General features: G+C 56.2%; 2 protein-coding genes across 2 annotated transcripts in view; both read right to left on the bottom strand.

Annotated features, from left to right (window-relative positions):
- Window positions 1-1356: 1356 nt before the first annotated feature.
- GNB3 (G protein subunit beta 3) lies at window positions 1357-8268 on the bottom strand. Its single transcript, XM_006737853.2, has 10 exons — window positions 7209-8268; window positions 6877-6963; window positions 6550-6588; window positions 5003-5109; window positions 4859-4922; window positions 4578-4740; window positions 4421-4487; window positions 4127-4328; window positions 2829-3045; window positions 1357-1974 (listed from the first exon to the last, which is right to left on the bottom strand). The coding sequence occupies exons 2-10, from the start codon at window positions 6931-6933 to the stop codon at window positions 1868-1870; spliced, it is 1023 nt and encodes a 340-aa protein (XP_006737916.1). The 5' UTR covers window positions 6934-6963; window positions 7209-8268; the 3' UTR covers window positions 1357-1867.
- Window positions 8269-8402: 134 nt separating this feature from the next.
- The window catches only part of P3H3 (prolyl 3-hydroxylase 3), a 10668-nt gene continuing 782 nt past the window's right edge, over window positions 8403-18288 (bottom strand). The window contains exons 2-15 of the mRNA XM_031033011.2: window positions 17628-17780; window positions 17105-17306; window positions 16889-17020; window positions 16307-16443; window positions 15794-15883; window positions 14538-14590; window positions 14341-14408; window positions 14097-14221; window positions 11018-11119; window positions 10533-10683; window positions 10198-10315; window positions 10046-10121; window positions 9098-9238; window positions 8403-8957 (exon numbers count right to left, since the gene is read on the bottom strand). Coding sequence (XP_030888871.2) covers window positions 8790-8957; window positions 9098-9238; window positions 10046-10121; window positions 10198-10315; window positions 10533-10683; window positions 11018-11119; window positions 14097-14221; window positions 14341-14408; window positions 14538-14590; window positions 15794-15883; window positions 16307-16443; window positions 16889-17020; window positions 17105-17306; window positions 17628-17780 — 1716 coding nt within the window. The 3' untranslated portion in view covers window positions 8403-8789. The remainder of the gene's footprint in view (window positions 8958-9097; window positions 9239-10045; window positions 10122-10197; window positions 10316-10532; window positions 10684-11017; window positions 11120-14096; window positions 14222-14340; window positions 14409-14537; window positions 14591-15793; window positions 15884-16306; window positions 16444-16888; window positions 17021-17104; window positions 17307-17627; window positions 17781-18288) is intronic.

Genomic DNA, 18288 nt, shown 5'->3' with positions numbered 1-18288 from the left:
AACTAGGCCGAGTATGGCCCCAGCACTGGCTTCACCCGGGGCCTAGTGATGTTGCGTCCCCTCAACCCCATCTTTCCCTGGGAGACTGGAAAGGCTTGTTGTCTTCAACGCCCCCCTAAACTCCCAGCTCGGGGACTGAGCGCTTTCTTGGGCTGTCTTTGTGTCTCATGTGTTTCTTGTATATTAAAGAACGTGGTTTTAAATGATGTTTTCAAGTGTTCTACCTAAACCTTGCAGTGGGCTTCTGTATGTAGAAAAGCAGCCTGAGGAACTTGGGTTCCCTGTCCTCCAAGCCTCTTTCACATGCTTCCCTTAAATCCTGGGGTTCCCCAGAGGTCTGTCCTTGGCCTTCTCTTGCTCTCCCTAGGTGTTCACTTCTAGGGCTTTAGCTATCATTCACTTATATTCTGGTAACTTCCAGATCCCTCCAACTAGCCCTGACCTTTATCCAGCTGCCCTGTAGGCACTACAGAGTCAGTTTATCTAAAGTTGAATTTCTGCTCTTTCCCCCAGAGCTATTCCTCATCCCATATTCTCTATCCCTGATTATACCCCCTGTTATCCAGACCTGAACTTTGGCCATTATCTTGAATGCCTCCCTTTTAATATCCCATACCCTAGCACTAAATTCTGGTGATTCTGTATCTTTCATCTCTTCCCCATCCCTTTCCTTGGCCCCCTGTCCTACCGCTCTTGATTTTTTTTTTTTAAGATTTTATTTATTTGTCAGAGAGAGCGAGTGAGCGCACAAGCAGGGGGAGCGGCAGGCAGAGAGAGAAGCAGGTTCCCGCTGAGCAAGGAGCCCAGTGCGGGACTCGATCCCAGGACCCAAGGATCATGACCCAAGCCGAAGGCAGTCGCTTAACCAACTGAGCCACTCAGGCGTCCCTCCCGCTCTTGATTTCTTGCCATCTCCCTCCTGCCTTGTTTCCTTCCAGTCTCCCTTCCCACCATTTCATCAACCTACACCCGCCGCTAGGGTGACCTTTCTGAGAAGCACAACTGACCATGTGACTCCGCCGCTCAGAACTCTTCAGTGGTTCCCCATTGCCCTTAGGATAAAGTCTCCGCTGGTATTCAAGGTCTTCTGTAATCTGATTCTTTCTCAACATAACCTTCCTATACATACGCATACATACGCAGATGGGGCGTATGCCCTGCTGGCCACCTGGTGAATATCTTCTGATCTGTCTCAGGCCTTCTCCATGAGGCCTAGGCTTTCATCTCCACCCTACTTTCTGCCCCCAAGCTGTTTGGTACCCAGCCTTTATCACTGCACCTGTAATATCTTATTACTTAAGTTGGGCCTGTGTCTTTTTGGAATAGAAGTGGGGCAGAAGCCAAACATCACAGACATACCGGGGCACTACACTTTATTGCAGGTCCTTTAGGAGGGAAATAAAGAAGGTAGAAAGGGGAGAAATCGTGAAGAAAGGGGCCAGGATCCTAGTGGTGCCAGAGCCATAGTCACAGGATGGAGCACCCTCTGCCACCCAGGTCTGGACAAAGGTAGTGGCTCTGGGGGAGGAATTCCAGGGCCTGGGGCCTCAGACTGGAAGCCTGGTAGGCCTGCCAAGGGCTAGGGGAGAGGTCAGTTGTCCTTGCCCAGTGAGGAAGAAGCTGCAGGACGATGGAGAGGGGAGGCCATGGGAGGAGATGGGGCAGTTCTTTGCCCCTGTGTCCCTGCTGCTGCCTCCCATAGGCATACCCCCGTTTTCCCTGCTGCCCTCAAAGGACAAAGCTGGGTGGGAGTGGCAGCTGGGGTGTAGAAGAAAAAAACCTTAAAAGAAATCTTAAAAGAAAATTGGGCAGGGGAGGGGGCAACTGAGTGTCTTCATGGCCTTTTACCTCCCCTCCTCCAGCCTCCTTAGTTCCAGACTTTGAGGAAGCTGTCCCAGGAGCCAGTGGCCACAGCCATCCCATCAGCTGTGACCCCCAGGCAGCTGACCCTGTTGTCATGGCCAGAAAGGATGCCTGAGGAAGAGAGAGAGGAGTCAGCCTGTTTGCTTGTGCTGCTTTGGCAGAGAGCGCATGTGCGTCTGCAGGAATCCTAGGTTAGATTGGCCATGGACTCAGCCTCTGGTGGGGACTCAAAGAGGATTACCCTAAGGGGCAGGGTTTCTCTTGAGGCCAATCTCTGTGGAGGGCGGGGTGGGGGGCCGGGAGGGACAGGAAAGGTCGGCAGTGTCGATGTGCTATGAAAAAAGCAAGGAGCACCTTGATGGGCACTAGAAAATGGGGAGGTTGCTCTTTAGTCTCATTCCTGAGTCTCCAAATGAAGAGACTGAGGCCCCAAGAGAAGTGACTTGCCCAAGGGCTCTCAGATCCTAAGCAACAGAATTCAGATTTGGATCCTGACTCTCTGGCCAGTGTTATTTTCATTCAGCACCTGGCCTCTCCCAAGAGAAGCCACACTATCTGATTCAGCTTCAGACCAGGGTGGTTCTAGTTAAGTCCCAAGGTTGGGGTCACGCTAGATCTCCTTGATTCTGCTTATTACAGTTCCCTGAGATTGCCCTTTCCTCCAGTGGATGCCCCTGACACTTCAGAGGCCCTGGAAATCCAGAAGAGACTGGACATCCCCAGATCTCGGGTGACACAGGAGCTCCTTTGGCAGGAAGCAGCTAGAGCATTGGGCGGTGGAGAAGGGCCACTAGAGATGATGGTCTAGGTTGGGAACCAAGGGGGACTGGATTCTAGGGGCAGAGCTCAGAGTCATCCAGCAATTAGGAGCAGTAGAAAGAGGGTCCCAAAAAGGGGAGCTAATAGGAAGGTCCTTCCAGCCGAGGTGGTGGCGGGGTGGGGGGGGGTTGCTGGCCGGCCCTTACCCACACGCTCGCACTTCATGGAGTCCCAGATGTTGCAATTGAAGTCGTCGTAGCCTGCAAAGAGCAGTCGGCCGCTGAGGGAGAAGGCCACGGATGTGATACCACAGATGATGCTCTCGTGGGAGTAGGCAGTCAGCTCCTGGTCTGCCCGCAGGTCAAACAGGCGGCAGGAGGCGTCGTCCGAGCCTGTGCAGATGGCCTCTCCGTTGGGGAAGAACTGAGAGTACAGGTGGCAAGGGGGTCAGGACTGAGCCCCGGGCGCCTGCTACCTCTCCCGCCCTCTCCCTGGCTCCCGCCCTCTCCCTGGCTCCCGCCCTGGTGGCTCCAGCGCAAGCGCTTTCCCTCAGGCTCTCTGCCCGGCCCTTCCCCAGCACTCTTCATTTCTGACATTTATCCCAGCCAGCTGCATGCCAGTTGGCCACCCGACACCCATCGCTCGGCCCCTCGCCACCCCGCAAGCAGGCAGGCATTATTTGCACGCTGCGAGGCTGAGGGAGGGCGGGCGGCTTGCCCAGGGTCACATGGCTAGAAGGGCGGCGGCTGTCCCTGACTCCGGGCTCAGGGCTGGATCAGGATGTGGACGTGCAGGGCCAAGTGTAAATGCGTGACCTGAATCTCATCACGAGGAAATGTCAGATAAACTCAAAGGGATGGAAAGCCTAAAGAAAATTGAGTGGCACTCTTCAAAGATGTCAAGGCCCCGAAAGACAAAGGAAGATAGAAAAAAGGTTCCAGTTTAAAGGAAACTGAAAAGATACGGCAAGGAAATGTGATGCATGTTCCTAGACAGAAAAAAACACGGCTATTAAGGACATTCGTGAGATAATTGGTGAAATGTGAATATAGGCTATAGACTATATTGTGTCATTGTTCAATCTGATTTTAAGAATTATACTGTGACTACGTTAGAGAATGGCCTTGTTTTTAAGAAATACACACTGAAGTATTTAAGGGGTAAAGAGGCATGATATCTGCAACTTACTCTCCAAAGAGGAAAAGAAAAGGTAATAAAACATATCTATGTCCACATCTAGGTGTATGTGTCTGTCTTTCCATCCGTCCCTCCCTCCATCTACACAGAGAGAATGCTAAAGCAAACGTGGTAAAAACGTCAGCAGTGAATATGGGCGAAGGGTAGATGGAAGCTGATTGGGTTACTCTCGCAACCTTTCTGTAAGGTGAAATCATTCCAACCAGGAAAGTTACAAAGAGGGGGTGAGGGAGCTGGGGAAGGGATGAAGGATGTGGGGGGGGCTGGTGAGGAGGTCCCGGGAGTTGGGGCGCAGAGGGGGGCTCACGCAGATAGCGTTGATGTCCGACTCGTGGCCAGTGAAAGTCTGCCGACAGGTTCCCTCCCGCACGTCCCAGAGCTTGGCGCTGGCGTCACAAGCGCCCGAAATGAAGAGTTTGAAGTCAGGAGAGACAGCCAGACTCATGCAGTCCCCCGTGTGGCCCACAAACACGGTCTTCTGCTGCCCAGTCTCGATATCCCACAGAGCACTGCCGGGAGGAGGGGGAGCTGTCACCCTGTCACAGAAAGCCCAGGACAGAGCCACGCCCAAGCCCCGGCACCCGCAGGGTTCAGTCCTCACCAAGTGGTGTCCCCGGAGCTGGTCACGATGTTGTTGTCATCCAGGAAGCGGCAGCAGGAGAGATAACCTAGGGGTGGGCGAGGACAGCGGCCGGGCTGCAGGGCCACATCCCTGGGCCTCTCACAACAGGGACGGGAAGAGAGGGTCTCTCACTCACCTGTGTGAGCAGAGAGCTCCCGGCTGACCTTGACATTGCCCTCACGGGACTTGAGGCTGTAGATGGAGCACATGTTGTCCAGCCCCCCACATGCCACAAAGTTCCCTGATGGGGCATAGGCACACGTCATGACCCAGGAGGAGCGCAGCGGGATGGCGTGCACCTGCAGGAGGGTGGGAGGCAGGACCTGAACTGAGCTCCCAGGTGGGGAGGGCAGAGGAGGGGAGGCACAAAGGCCCCAAGGAATCACAGGGTGATGGGAGGGCTGGGGAGGCAGCTACCTTATTGGTGGTATAGGTGTCCCAAACGATCAGCTTCCCGTCTTGCGAGGCACTTACCAGCAGCCTGGGGAGAGGGCACCCCACGTCACCCAAGCCTCTCCTTCCTGCCTGTCCCCCCACCCCTGGGTGCCCCTCAAGCCTCACTTGGAGTCGGTGGCCCAGTGCATGGCATAGATTTTGGCCAGGTGTCCCCTTAACGTCCGCCGCGTCCGCATCTGGACTCTTCCCACGACCTCGAGGCCCGACACCAGCTGCAGAAAAGGGGGCACTAGAAATCAGGGTGAGTAGGGTACATGCCTAGATGTCAGCATCACAGCCACCGATCCGGACCAGTTTCTGTTCTGTGCCAGGCTCTGGGGTCAGGCTCCCAGCCTTAGAGAAATAAGTCTCTGCCCTGCGGCGGCTTAAACTGAGGTGGGAGAGACCGGGCATGGCCAGTGGCACGTTGCCAAGTGTTGAACAAGCATCTCTCCAGCGCGGGCTAGCGGCGGAGGTGGGGGCGGGAGAGTGATGTCCATCGTGGAAATACTCCCACCTTGACCAATTTCAAGCTGCCAGTGTGAAGTCACTGAACACGGACTTGGGAAGAGAGGGGCACATCCGCTGTCCTGAGCTGCTAGGAGCCCGGCCCCCCACGACACTGCCGCATGTCTGTCTCTTCCACTGGCTACCCGGGGCAGCCCCGTGACCCTGAACTGCACCTCCTGAAATTTGCGGTCCTATGTCCCTTACACTCCATCCAGCCTCTCGATTTTGGCTGGGGCTCAAGTCAATGGCCTTGACTTGTCATTTACTTGCTTTGTTGTCCTGGGCAAGTTGCTTACCCTCTCTGAGCCTGTTTGCTCATCTGTAAAACAAGGTTTATAGCATCAACTTCTGGGGTTGTTGTGAAAATTAAATGAAATTATGTATTGAAGCAGCTTAGCCCAGTGTTGGGCTCACGGCAAGCGTTCAATGTTCACTCTAACTATTAACGTATTTAATCCAACATAAGATGACACCAACTCTATGAAGCACCATGCTTTTAAGTATCACTGAGAAAGGGCGCCTGGGTGGCTCAGACGGTTAAGCGTCTGCCTTCGGCTCAGGTCATGATCCCGGAGTCCTGGGATCGAGTCCCGCATCGGGCTCCCTGCTCCTTGGGAGCCTGCTTCTCCCTCTGCTTCTCTCTCTCTCTGTCTCTCATGAATAAATAAATAAAATCTTTAAAAAAAAAAAAAAAAGTATCACTGAGAAAGAAAAAAAAATGCTGCCAATTATAATTGTAAGGCATCGTCTATTTTGGGCTGCATCTTGATCTCAGAGATGTCAAAATGTGAAAAGATGTGACTTTAGAATTGATGACATACACTATTAGAAAACTAGAAACTGCTCTATAAGGGCTTTATGATTTACAAAGTGCCGTCCCTCTTCATCCTCGCCACACCGTGAGGGGGTATAACCGTCCTCACTGTACGGTTGAGGACTGAGACAGCATCTGCATCCTTAGCTTCCAATAAGGTGCCTGGCCCACAGCAGATCTCACTAAATGTTTGTTGAATGAATTAATTAATGCCATTCCTCATTCCAAGGACATGTTGTACTAAAGCTCAGGCGCCAGGTTCTTGCTGGTCGGGGAGCTCCCCTCCCCTCCACTCCCCTCCACTCCCCTCTGGCCCTGCCTCGGGCGGGGGGGGGACAGGAGGTCTCACCTCTGCCAGAGTAATGTCGGCACAGGCTTTCCGGGCATCCTGCGGGGGAAAGCAGTCATCAGGGGGTCATAAGGGCAAGGTGGGGGTAGTGGGTGCATGGGCCTCTGAGGTAGGTGGGCTTGGGGCTCTAGGGTTTGGGGGGCACCTCAAATATGAGATCCAAGTTCAGGAAGTCTCTGGTCCCTGCCAGGTCAGGGGTCTCTAAGGTTTCACTCAAGAGCAAAGCCGGCCTCCTTCCTGCCCCCACCCACCACCCTGGTCCACACTCCCTCGTGTCCTGGGTTCCATGTTTTCTGGGGTCCCCCAGTGGGAGAGTTGTGGGGTTACTGCAATCTGCTTCTTGAGCTGCTCTGCTTCCTGCCGCAGCTGCTCCATCTCCCCCATGGCTGACAGGTTGAGGGGTAGTTCCGGCTCCTGTCAGGAACATGGGGTAGGTGTAGGGGGTCCCCACCAGGCCATGTTCCTGTCCCTCACACCCGCACCAGACTCCAGGCCTGCAGCCCACTACAAGAAGTAGAGAGATGCCTGGGGGAGGGGGCCCGCACCAGCTCCCCACGAGCCCCTCCACGTGTGGAGTCCTGTGCGCCAAGCCCGGCCCTGCCCGAGCCCTCCCTGCAGCCCCGGCCCCGGGCAGCAGAGCCGCGCCAGCTCCCTCTTACTTGGACTCTGACTGGACCTCTCCTGGGTTTCCAGCTCCGGTGCCCAGGCGCCTCTCTACTCCCTCAGCTGCGACGCCAGCCCGTCACCTGCCCCGGCTCTGCTGCCAGAGGAGCTGGCCTGGCCTGGCCCCAGCTCCGGGGGGGTTGGGGGGGGCACTGACAGAGAAGGTAGGGCCAACGACGACAACATCAGGCAAATGAAATCAGCTGGCAACGGCGGGGGCCGAGGCAGGGAGCGAGAGAGGGCAGGAAGGGAGGTGTGTGGCTTCCAGACAGACTTGGGCCCAGCCCGGGGCGGGGGGGAGCTTAGGTGGGAGCAAGAGTTTGGGGCTATAGAGAGGAGCAGCCCCCCACAAGCCCCGGGGGGAGGAGGGGTGGAAGGGGGTGCTTCCCTGGCCAGTCTCCCTGTAGGCAGAGATAAGAGCATCAGGCCCCTTGGGATTAGAGCAAAGCTGTGAGGATTAAAGGTTGGGGTTTGGGAGGGGTACAGAAGAGAAGCAACCACAGCCCAGTGCCCCCACCCCCTGCCCCAGCCCCCACCAATGCTGATCGTGGCAGTCAGGGCGTGCCTAGCAACCAGCCCAGGAGCCAGAATATGAGGGTGAGAGGTAGCCCATTATCAACACCCAAGATTTCGTCCCTAAGTTCAGGGTTGCGGGGAAGGAGGTTCAGGTGAATATGGGGAGGGTACAGGCAGGAGCTGAGATTAGATGGGACTGATCTGGATAATCCTTCTTCTCAACAAACCCCAACCAGCTGCCCCTGGGTCTGATCTGGGGGCGGGGAAGGTACAGGGGATCCAGAGAAAAAGACTGGACAGGGTGGCCCCTGCTTTGAGTGGACAAAGGGTGGGAAGTGGGGCTCAACCCCGACCTGGCTTCCATCTGGGATTTGGCCCACTCCTTGCCCCCATGACTCACAGGGTCCTGCTGGGGTTGTGAAGGCTGGAACCCGAGGGATCAGGCGGCCCTACGTCTTGGCCAAGCTGGGAGAGGGAAGACGGGGCTTAGAGTTGGAGGCCCAGGGAGCAGCTGTCTGGGTCTGGGTCCATTTGCATATGGGGAGCAGGTGGCTGGGATTTCCCTGACAAATCACAGGCTTTGAGCGGCCCCGCCTCTGGGAGGCCCAACGACACCTGTCTCCTCCCAGGCCAGCCACAGGCACTGCCCACTGCAGACACCACAGAAACCGTGATACCCTTGTCTGGGCCCTTGACTGAGGGATCTTCAGTTCTTTATTACAGGCTGGGACAGGGCACTGGGGTTAGCCTCCCTCTCATCCTCCACACGTGAAGCAGTCAGGCCCTCTCCCCTGCCATTTCTTTCCAGGGAGGCATCGTGTCCTCGGTCTGTCCTCGGGCTGGAGGTCCATCAGCCAGGCCTGGTGAGCTCTAGGCTAGTCTGTGCAGTGTCCTCTGAGTCCAGGGCTGGACAGCCCTTGTGGTCCCCAAGGTAGTAGGGGTGCAGGGACAGACAGCTCACTGTTCTGCTCCCAGCACATGGGGGCTTCTTGTGGGTCCTGGCATCAAGGCGGCCCTTCACAAGTCAAGTGGCCACATCCCCAAGGAGCTGGCTCAGTCCCTCACAGTTCCTCTCGGAGCCGAGGCGGTTTCCCAGCCTTGTCCTGGACCCGCGGAAGCCTGCGGCTGGGGGGTTCCGGGAAAGGGTCTTTGCTGGGCATTTCTTCCTCCTCATCCTCCTCCTCCTCCTCCTCCGGCTCCTTCAGCAGCTCTTTGGCTTCTGTCCACTCCTGGGGAGTAGGGAGGAGAGTCTGGCCCAACCTCCTGCATCACCTTGCCCCCAAGGACCCTCCCTGGGACGTCTCGGCCCCTGCCCCTCATCCTTCACACACCAGGAGAGACAGCCCTTCCTACTCCGGCTGCTGCTCACCTGCTCCCTGTGCTCAGGCGCCCACGTGTGCCACAGTGCCAGGGCGCAGCGCCGTCCCCGCGTCACGGCCCACACACCGTGGGGGTTCTCCCCACCGGAGCTGAAGGCCACGAGGCGTCCACAGCGAGGACGAACCTGAGCCTGAGGGATGAGGGCAGGTTCAGCGCCACAGATGGGTGCTCTCAGAGCACTTGGCCCTGACTCCCTACGGCAGGTGGCGGGCCGGGGCGCAAAGAGTTCAGCTCTCCTGCCCATCACTTCCCATTCCTTAATTTAGGGACCATCCTGGGGGGAAATGGGAAGTTGGCCTCAACTTGGGGAGCACAAATGCCAGACTGAGGCTAGAGGAGTCAGAGCCAAAGGAAAGGGGGCTCCGTGGAGGGCCTCCCCACCCCCTGCCCAGGCCTTGACTTTTCCTGCTCAACCTTTGAATCCCAGGTGTGAAGCAATCGGAGGGTATGAATGCAGTACCAGACTCTGGGTACTGGGGATAAGGATCTTGGGGATATTTTTCTACCTCAGAGAGGCCATGCATCATCGGTAGCTGGTGGCAGTTAGCAGAGAAGGAGGTAACTGGGTAAGACAGAGCAGCAGATGATGCAAAATCACTGTCCCTCTCCTTCTGCCCAATTCCAGCCCCTGGTTTCTACCTGGACTAGGGCCTTGGGGACCTGCGCTTTATCCACCCTCCTTGAGGGAGTGAGGCAAACACTGAAGGCAGGGTTTGGAAGGGCCACAAGAGATCTCCCGGGGAGGTGTAATCAACCTTTACTAGAACCCCCGAAACCCAGACACATGGTAGAGAGGGCAGGGGAAGCCAGAAAGGAAAGAAAGGGTTAAGGGGGCCCCAGCCATTTCCCTGCATTTGTCTCTGGGAAGCTCCTGTTTTGAATTCAGAGCCCACAGCTGGGGTCCCCGCCACACCCCCACGCCCCCCACCCGGCTTACTGTGACCGTGAGCGCATTGGGCTCTGTGAAGAACAGGTCCCCACCGCGGAAGTCTTCGTTGAGGTAGAGAAGCCCACTGCAAAGGGAGGAAGGCGCAGGCAGTGAGACCCCAACCCAGGCCCACCCACCTGACCCCTGGGGGGGCTGCCCACCTGTAGTCTCGATAGGTGTAGGCTGGGGGCTCCCGCCAGCACTCCCCGGTGTCGGGGTCCAGGACACAATTGTCTGCATGCACCGGGTGACTCAGGTCCATGCGCTGGTCTTGCTCTCCTGGGAAGCATAGGGGCCTGCTGCATGCCCCTGTGCCCATCCACTGCCGCCCACACTCCCCCTGCAGCTTCGGGGAATCACGGCTGGACAGAGGAGCCAAGCCCTCACCCGGGCAGGGGAGTCAGAAAGCCCACCAGGTTTGGGGATGCGGGGGGGGGTGCAGTGCCCAACAGGGGCCCGGGGTTGGGGAGGAACAGCTAGGCTCCCTGGTGGTTACCTTCTATGGCACTCCGGCACACCAGGTGGGTGAAGGAAAGATGCAGGGGCCGCTCCGGGGAGAAGTAGGCCTGCGTCAAGGTCCTCACGCGCTCACTCACCTCCAGAAGCAGCTTAGCCCCCTGACTGCCCACGGCCCCAGCCTGAGCCAGCTGCAAGCAGGGAAAGGAAGGGTGGGAAAGGAGGGGGCAACAGAAGGGTGGCCCTGCCCCAGCCCCTGCCCTACTTCCATTGCTCTCCACCCACGGATTTGGTCTCAGCAGCCAGCTCTGTCCATCAGCCCAAACTGCTCCTTCCATTGGCTCCGTGACCATCACCCAGGTCCCGAGGTCTCAGAACACCTCCCCTCCCACTGCCCTCAACTCTAGGCAGGGGACTCAGGTGCTCTCAGTCCACGGGAGAGGCCCAGGCGCGGGCACCCAGCCTCCTGCGTACCCTCTTCTCTGGTTCTGGGCATCAGACCAGAGCATGGGAGCCTCCTCTTACCTGTGCAGCCTTGAGCACTGTGAGCCCCTCGAAGCGCTCATGGGGGGTGTGAGGGGAGCGGCGGCCACGATAGCCAGACCTGGCTCCGGCCTCGGCAGCGTCCTGTGGAGGGAGAGAGGTGGCTGGGGAGTCTCACTCCCCGGGTCCCAGCCATCCCCCACCTCACTGCCCACAGGGCTGCAAGACCTTCCTCCAATCCTCCCACTCCCCGGAAGAGGTTAGAAGCCCCCAGGGTTCCATGCTGGCTCCCTTCCCTGAGCTGCTGCCCCTTCCCACAGAACGACTATCTTCAGGTCTATATTGTCACTCTCTGGTAAAGATCTGGAATCCCACTGGCTGAGGGGGCTGTGCCCAGAGCTCTGGAGAGCTTCCTAGAGTGGGGAAGGGGCCTCTGAGAGGGTAAGAGCCGTTGGGGAAAGGGGGCAGGAAGGGCTTGATCATTCGTTCCTGATGAGCCAAGGATAGAGGAGTCTCTCCAGAAACAGGGCGCTAGCAGGAAGTTTGAGAGTCAGCTGGGTCCCGGCTGGCTCGACGTGGGGAGACAGCCGAGGTGCCTCTCTCTGACACCCTTGACACACTCTTGGAGAATGTGACAACCCTTGATGCTGAGCCCCAACTACCCAACCACCTCCACGAGTCTCATTACCTGGGGGTCTCCTGGTATTTGGGCGTCCCTTTCCTGACACCTATTCTTTTGTCTGCTTTCTGCAACCCCTACCCAGTTACCCTGTGTATAAACCCTATCTCTGAGAGACCACCTACTCACCCAAGCCATCTAACCTTCCATGCTTGTATTTATTCGTTCAACAAATATGTACTGAGCACTTCCTATATTCTAGGCACTGAGGATACAACCATGAACATGAAAAGGTCCCTGCTCTCATGTGGTTTATATTTTGAGTAAACAAACAAACAAACAAACCAGATCAATTCAGATGGGGATAAAGGGTATTTAAAAAATTAAAATAGGGCTACAACCTTGAGAGTGCCCAGGCAGTGGTTAGGGGACAGCTAATTGATGAGTGAAATGACATCTAAATTGAAAGCAAATGATATAAAGAAGCCACTTGAATATGTGAGAGAAAAAAATGTTCCAGGCAGCAGAAACCACAAGTGCAAAGGTCCTGAGGCCAGAATGAATCCAGTGCGATGGAGGAACAGAAAGAAGGGCTGATACTTGGGAGTTATCCCTGACTCCATCCTTTCATCCATTGTCTCCCACACAGATTTAGTGCTGAACTTCTCTATCTTTGACTTTCTAAATATTTCTCAACTGTCCGCCTCTCTTCATTTCCTTGAAATGAGGACCTAACCTAAGGCAGTAGCACTCCGGCATCACCCCAGAAGCCTCCCCTCCTTGCTTTCCTCTCCCAGTGCATTTCCACAGTGCCTCTAGAGGGATCTACCGGTTCTGCAGGATGGTGACTCCAGACCCTGCTCCTGCTAATGCATGAGGACTTAAAACCTAACCCCTCCTTAAATTCTCCGATAAGTTGTCCACGGTCCACAAACTCCTTGGCAGGGGACAGAAGGCCCTTCGCCATCTCGCCCCGTGCCTCCACCTCCGGCTTCTCTCCCCTCTACCTCCTCTGGATAACCTACAGCCGGATGACACAGCGCCAGCTAATCGTGAGGGCTTTTTATATTCTTCCAACAGCCTTACCAAGTACTACCAGGGTCCTCACAACAACCCCAAAAGAACCCACTGTATTTAGCCCCATTTTATAGATGAAGAAACGAGGCTCAGAGACATTAAAATACATTGCACGTGGGGCGCCTGGGTGGCTCAGATCGTTAAGCGTCTGCCTTCGGCTCAGGTCATGATCCCAGGGTCCTGGGATCAAGCCCCACATCGGGCTCCTGGCTCAGCAAGGAGCCTGCTTCTCCCTCTCCCTCTGCCTCTCTCCCTGCTCATGCTTTCTCCCTCTCTCTCTCTGTATCTCTGTGTCTCAAATGAATAAATAAAATCTTTAAAAAAATAAAATAAAATAAAATATATTGCACGAGGTCACCCAGCTAACCACTGTTGGGGCTGGCCCAAGCCCTTAGCTCCTGTATTCTACTGCAGTTGTCAGAGACCATCCCCCCCATTCTTCTTCCTTACGGCCTGGCTCTCCTCCCCTTCTCTGCCTTGTTAACTCATCCTTAAGACTGAGCTCAAGGGGCGCCTGGGTGGCTCAGGCGGTTAAGCATCTGCCTTGGGCTCAGGTCATGATCCTGGGGTCCTGGAATCGCGTCTTGGGATCAAGTGCCTGTGGCCAGCTCCCCGCTAAATGGGCAGTCTGCTTCTCCCTCTGCCCCTCCCCTGCCATGTGCACGCACCGCACATGGGCGTGTGTGCACCCTCTCTCTCAAATAAATAAATAAATAAATAATTTTTAAAAAAAGACTGAGCTCAAATGACCCCCTCAAATGCTCCCCCCGCCCCGTAAGCCTTCTGTGATTTGGCATTTCAGCGTTCCTATTTGGATGGGTACATGCTTCTTGTAGCAAACTTAGCCCTCGCTCTAGTGATGTGTCTCCACGTCTGATTCCTTCTCTGTACAGTGAGCTCCTGAATGCACATCTGTGCTCATCTCCCTCTCCCTGGAACCTAGTAGTTCTGAGTATGCAGCAGATACTCAGTGAGTGTGTGTAGAGGGAAGGTTAACCTAGAATGAAGATGGAAGCTTCCCCAAATGGCGGGCTTCACCTAGTGAATATGGATCATTCAACCCAAACCAGCAGGGGATGCAACGGATGGGGAAAGTAGCCTCTATGTCCGCTCCACCACTGGCCAAGCCGATAATTAAACTCTTGGCTAACCAGGGAATTCTCACCTGCACACTCACCCTTTTTTATGCCTTTACGTTTTTTGGTTTGTTCTTCCTACCAATTTCTAGCAAAATTCCTTTGTAAAGAGTATCCATCCACCCCAGGCCGGCTAAGTTGAGAGAAACGGAACGTGTCCACCGCCGTGCGGGGTAGGGGACAAGGGCAGTGCCTCTGGAGAACCAGAGAGGGCAGAACAGGGGGCAGGCGGGCTGTGCCTGAGGTCCCTAACTAGCCGACGGTGCCACCTACTCACAGGTCTTCTTACCTTGGCCAGCTGTAGCAGCACCCCACACTCGGCCGGGGTGAGCAGCCCGTCCAACACCACCCGCTCGGACCCATTCAGCTGTCTTGCATCCTGGGTCAGGGTTACTCCCTCCAGGAGAAGCACATCTGCGGGGGAAGGGACAGGGCAGAGGGGGCTGAGCTCCCCCTGAGGGCAGGCCCAGCCGTGCGGCTGGCGGCCCCCCAGGCCCTCGGGGCTCCTGCTTCCTGCTCTCCCAGAAACCTACCCTTCCAGTGAGTCAAGGGCTTTGGCTGTGACGGCTCATGGTCCCAAGGCCTCTTCTCTTGATCCTCTCTCAGGGGTGAGAGACATGCTCAGTGCATGTGCCCGCCAGTCCGGACCCATCTTCCCCGGACCTCCCAAGATGCCCTCCCCCACCTTCCAGCTCCAGCCAGGCCCCTCCTACCACAGGGCGTCTCCTACCTGAGCTTTTCTCTCAGTGCCTCAGGGATGACAGCTGCTGGGGTCCAGGGATCCTGGGAGAGTCAGGAAAAGCGCCGTCACCCAAGTCCAGCCCAAATCCCTGACATTATTAGACTCTGATCTACATTAAGGTCCTCCTGCTTCCAGAGAGGAAGGCAGAGGTGGGACAAGCCCTGGACTCGTTGTCGGGAGCCCCAGGAGTTGGGCCAAACTCTAGCAACAACTGCCCACGAAGCACTATTTGTCAGGTGCTTTTCTAACAGCTTCATCCACGGAAGTGGAGTGCATGGAGATTCATCATGTAACGTTCACGATAGTTTTAATGAAACACATTGTATTAACGTGCCCATTTTGCAGTTGAAGACTCTAAGACACAGAGAGGTAAAGTAACATGCCCAAGATCACACAGCTAGTAAGCGACAGATTTGGGATTCTTTAGAGGGGCACCTCGTGGCTCAGTTGTAGAGCATGTGACTCTTGATTTTGGGGTCCCGAGTTCCAGCCCCATGTTGGGTGTGGAGCCTACTTAACATACATACATACATACATACTGAACTAGCTTTAGAGCCCACGCTTTGAGCCAGCAGTTCTCAACCAGGGACATTTTGCAACCCCCCCCCAGGGGATATTAGGCGACGTCTGGAAACATTTTTGATTGTCATGACTCAGAGAATGCTACTGACATCTACTGGGCAGAGGCCAGGGAAGCTGCTGAACATCCCACAATGCCTAGGCAAGCCCCCTTCCTCTCCCCTACAAAGAATGATCAGGTAAAAAATGTCAGTGGTGCCAAGACGGTTGAGAAAATGCCTTACGTTATTGTCCTAGCAGTGAACAAACCCTCTGCCCTTCAGTTTCCTCATAACTACCACCAAAGAACAGTAACCAAAGCAGCAGCAAGAGCAGAGCCTTCTCTACCATGTAGCAAATGATACGGCGTCAAGCACTCTATGAGATAGATCTGATGTGCCCATTTTACAGGTAAGGAAATTGAGGCTGAGGCAAGTGAAGGTCCAGAGCTTGTTTATGGCAGAGAAGAGACCAACACTTAGGCCTGCATGACCCCAAAGTGGCCCTCTCCTACAGGTACCTGCCTCTGTCCCTGAGATACTGCAGACGCCTCTCCAAGCCTCCCAGGGGTGTGGGAAATGGGAAGCCTTGTTGCAAACCACAGTGACACAAATGTAGGGCATCACTGTTCTCTTCCTCCTGGGGGAGCACTGAGCGGCAGGATGGGGACAAGGGGAGATACTCACAGGATCCTTGAAGCTGGCCCCCAGGTGCTCCATGGCATAGTAGAGCTGTCTCTTCTCCCCCAAGGATCGAAGGATGAAGTGCTGGATGTCCTGAGGCAGGGTGGGAGCAGGGAGAAAGGGGTGAGACAAGGAGAAGTAGAGTGGGGCAGGGAAGTTAAGGCTGGAGGAGAGCCTGGCAGCCCCCGGTTCTAGAGGACAGCCTGCATGCTCCTAAACCCTTCCATGTGCCTTCCTGTTCAACAGCTTTAGGGCATCTGGGCTCAAGGTGGGGGGTGGGGGGGGTTATGCGCATATGACTGTGGCACAGGAGGGCACATAAGGGGGGTGAGGTGAAGGCAAGGGGGGATGGGCTGCCACCTGGACTCAGAAAGTCGAGTCTGCAGTGGGGAGCAGGGAGGGGAGACAAATCAGATGCTGGACTTGGGGTTGCCTGCGGTGACTAAAAGGGGGTACAGAGTCCAGGTTACTTCTCAGGTCTATTTGATTTAGGGTAAGTATGGAGCAGAGGGTTACCTCTCTTGGCCTGAGGCCAGGTCTCGGCTCTCCCAGCTGGGCCTGGTACTCGTTCAGAGCCTTCTTGGCAGGCTCATCCTCCGGGTAGAAGAGCAGAACACTCAGGACATTTTCCATAGCCTGGGACAGATTCCCCACTGGAGATACAGTAATAGGGCAGGGTGGGGCACAGAGACTGAGAAAGACAGTGGTCCCTGGGCAGAGCCAGAGAAGGTGGTCTCCCGATGCCAAACAACTCCAAAGCCCCCATCCCAACTGGCAGGCACACTCATCCATTGCTTCTTTCCAAAGCTTACTCAAACATACCTGAGCTGGATAGGCAGAGTTCAAAGGGGAGGAAGAGAGAAGGGAGTTAAAGGAAGGTGAGAAGCCGCAAGGGCAGAAGGAGCCCTGGGACCCATCTCCTGAGCTTCCCACAATGGCACCAAAGGAGAGCAAATGAGAGTCCTCCTGACCAACTACAGATCCAGAGACAGACAGGAGGGATGGAGAGATGGGGCTCAGGATATCATCAGAGACAAACCTTCACTTCCCCTGTTTCCAACCCACATCACCCCCAGCGCCCAGCCTTCCCCAACTGACCCTGAGCATGGGCCTCGTGAAGCCGCCTCAGCTGGCTGGGAAGGAAGTCAGGGACAGGGAAGCTGCGTCCAGGACGCGTGGCCGTGTCCCCTACACAGCGCTGCCGGCACTGCAGGACCCGAATCCAGTGCCCTGCAGACAACACACGTCACCCATTGAGCTTGTGACGCTCCTCTCTGTGGGGCCGGGAATCCCCATTACCCGCATCCCTATTACCTGCAATGGTCTCATAGAGGCCCCCCTGGCTCCCGGCCCCTTCCTCCTCCTCTTCCTCCCTCTGCTGCTCCTCGGGCCCCTCACAGCCAGCCCGGCAGCTCTCCATCTGGGCCAGGCTCTCCCGCAGGGCCTCCTCTAGCCTGGGCAGTGCCAGTCCTGCCTCCTGGCGCCCCAGTAGCTCCAGGCCATCGTCATAGGCTGCCTATGGGGGAGGGGAGTGGGCAGTCACCTGAGCTCCTGGAGGCAGGGTGCCAGACAAGATTGGGAGGCAGAAAGAAAGGGAGGGGTGTTGGTCTCATCTGGGGTGTGGGCTCCACGTCCCACTTCACCTTGGGGAATATAGGGTGGGCCTCGGGATCAGAATGGTTGAACAAGGGACTTTAGTGATCCTCGGGAAGAAAACCAAGCCCCAGAGAGGGACTCTCCATCCAGGCTTACTGAGGACAGTACCCAGGTCTCCTGATGCCTGAGCCACACAGGTCCCAGTCCAGTGAACCCTGTGTATCTGGCCAAGGGGTCTCACCCAGTGTGGCGGTGTCTCCAGGTCCCGGAAGCTCTGGGGCCGCACCCGAGACATGCGTCTGTACTTAGCCATGTCCTCCCGCATCTGCAAGTGTGTTGGGTTTGCTACAAAGAAGGTGTGTGCTGCGGCAGCTGCCAGGTCCAACTTCTTCAGCTGAGGAGCACGAAGGATGAGGGAGTCAGTGCCCTCAGGTAGGGGTGTTGGACCTCTGCTGGCTCACTCGCGACCCCCCCCCCCCCGGCCACACACACACACACACACACACCTGGAACTGCGCCAGAGCTTTCTGGAAGACTTGTCAGTCAGAACTGCCCACTTCCCAACCTCCAGCGCCCCTAGAAACCAGTATGCCGGGGGAGCTCAGAGAAGAGGGGTCTGAAGACTTTGGAGTGGGTGCGGTATTGACAGAGGGACCTCAGGGCTTCCGTTTGGGAGACAAGGTGCAATTGATGGCTAAGTGAGGTGGGGAAGTGGGGGAGACCTGAGCCACCAGCAAAACCCGCTGGTCTCTAGGACCCTGGGCTGAGGTGTGTGTGGCCAGCCCCCCGCCCCCCCCCCCCCCCCGCAGCCACGTAGGCTATAGCTACCGAACTGGTAGCTGCGCAGCGTCCACTGCCCGCCCCCCCCCCCCACGCCCGGCCTCCCGGCTCCTCAGCCTTGC

This window comes from Leptonychotes weddellii, chromosome 5 (assembly GCF_054177405.1).
Source record: "Leptonychotes weddellii isolate Sample4059 chromosome 5, ASM5417740v2, whole genome shotgun sequence".
Classification (NCBI taxonomy): Eukaryota; Metazoa; Chordata; class Mammalia; order Carnivora; family Phocidae; genus Leptonychotes; species Leptonychotes weddellii.
This window is presented reverse-complemented; position numbering and strand designations above follow the sequence as displayed.

What these genes read in the sequence shown, in the direction of transcription:
- GNB3 (XM_006737853.2), bottom strand. Translation starts at nt 6,933, where the DNA reads ATGGGGGAGATGGAGCAGCTGCGGCAGGAAGCAGAGCAGCTCAAGAAG. An exon ending in GGAGCTCTCTGCTCACACAG is followed by an intron (nt 4,488 to 4,577) that starts GTGAGTGAGAGA and finishes GCCCACCCCTAG; the next exon opens with GTTATCTCTCCTGCTGCCGC. An exon ending in AGCTCCGGGGACACCACTTG is followed by an intron (nt 4,329 to 4,420) that starts GTGAGGACTGAA and finishes TCCTCCCGGCAG; the next exon opens with TGCTCTGTGGGATATCGAGA.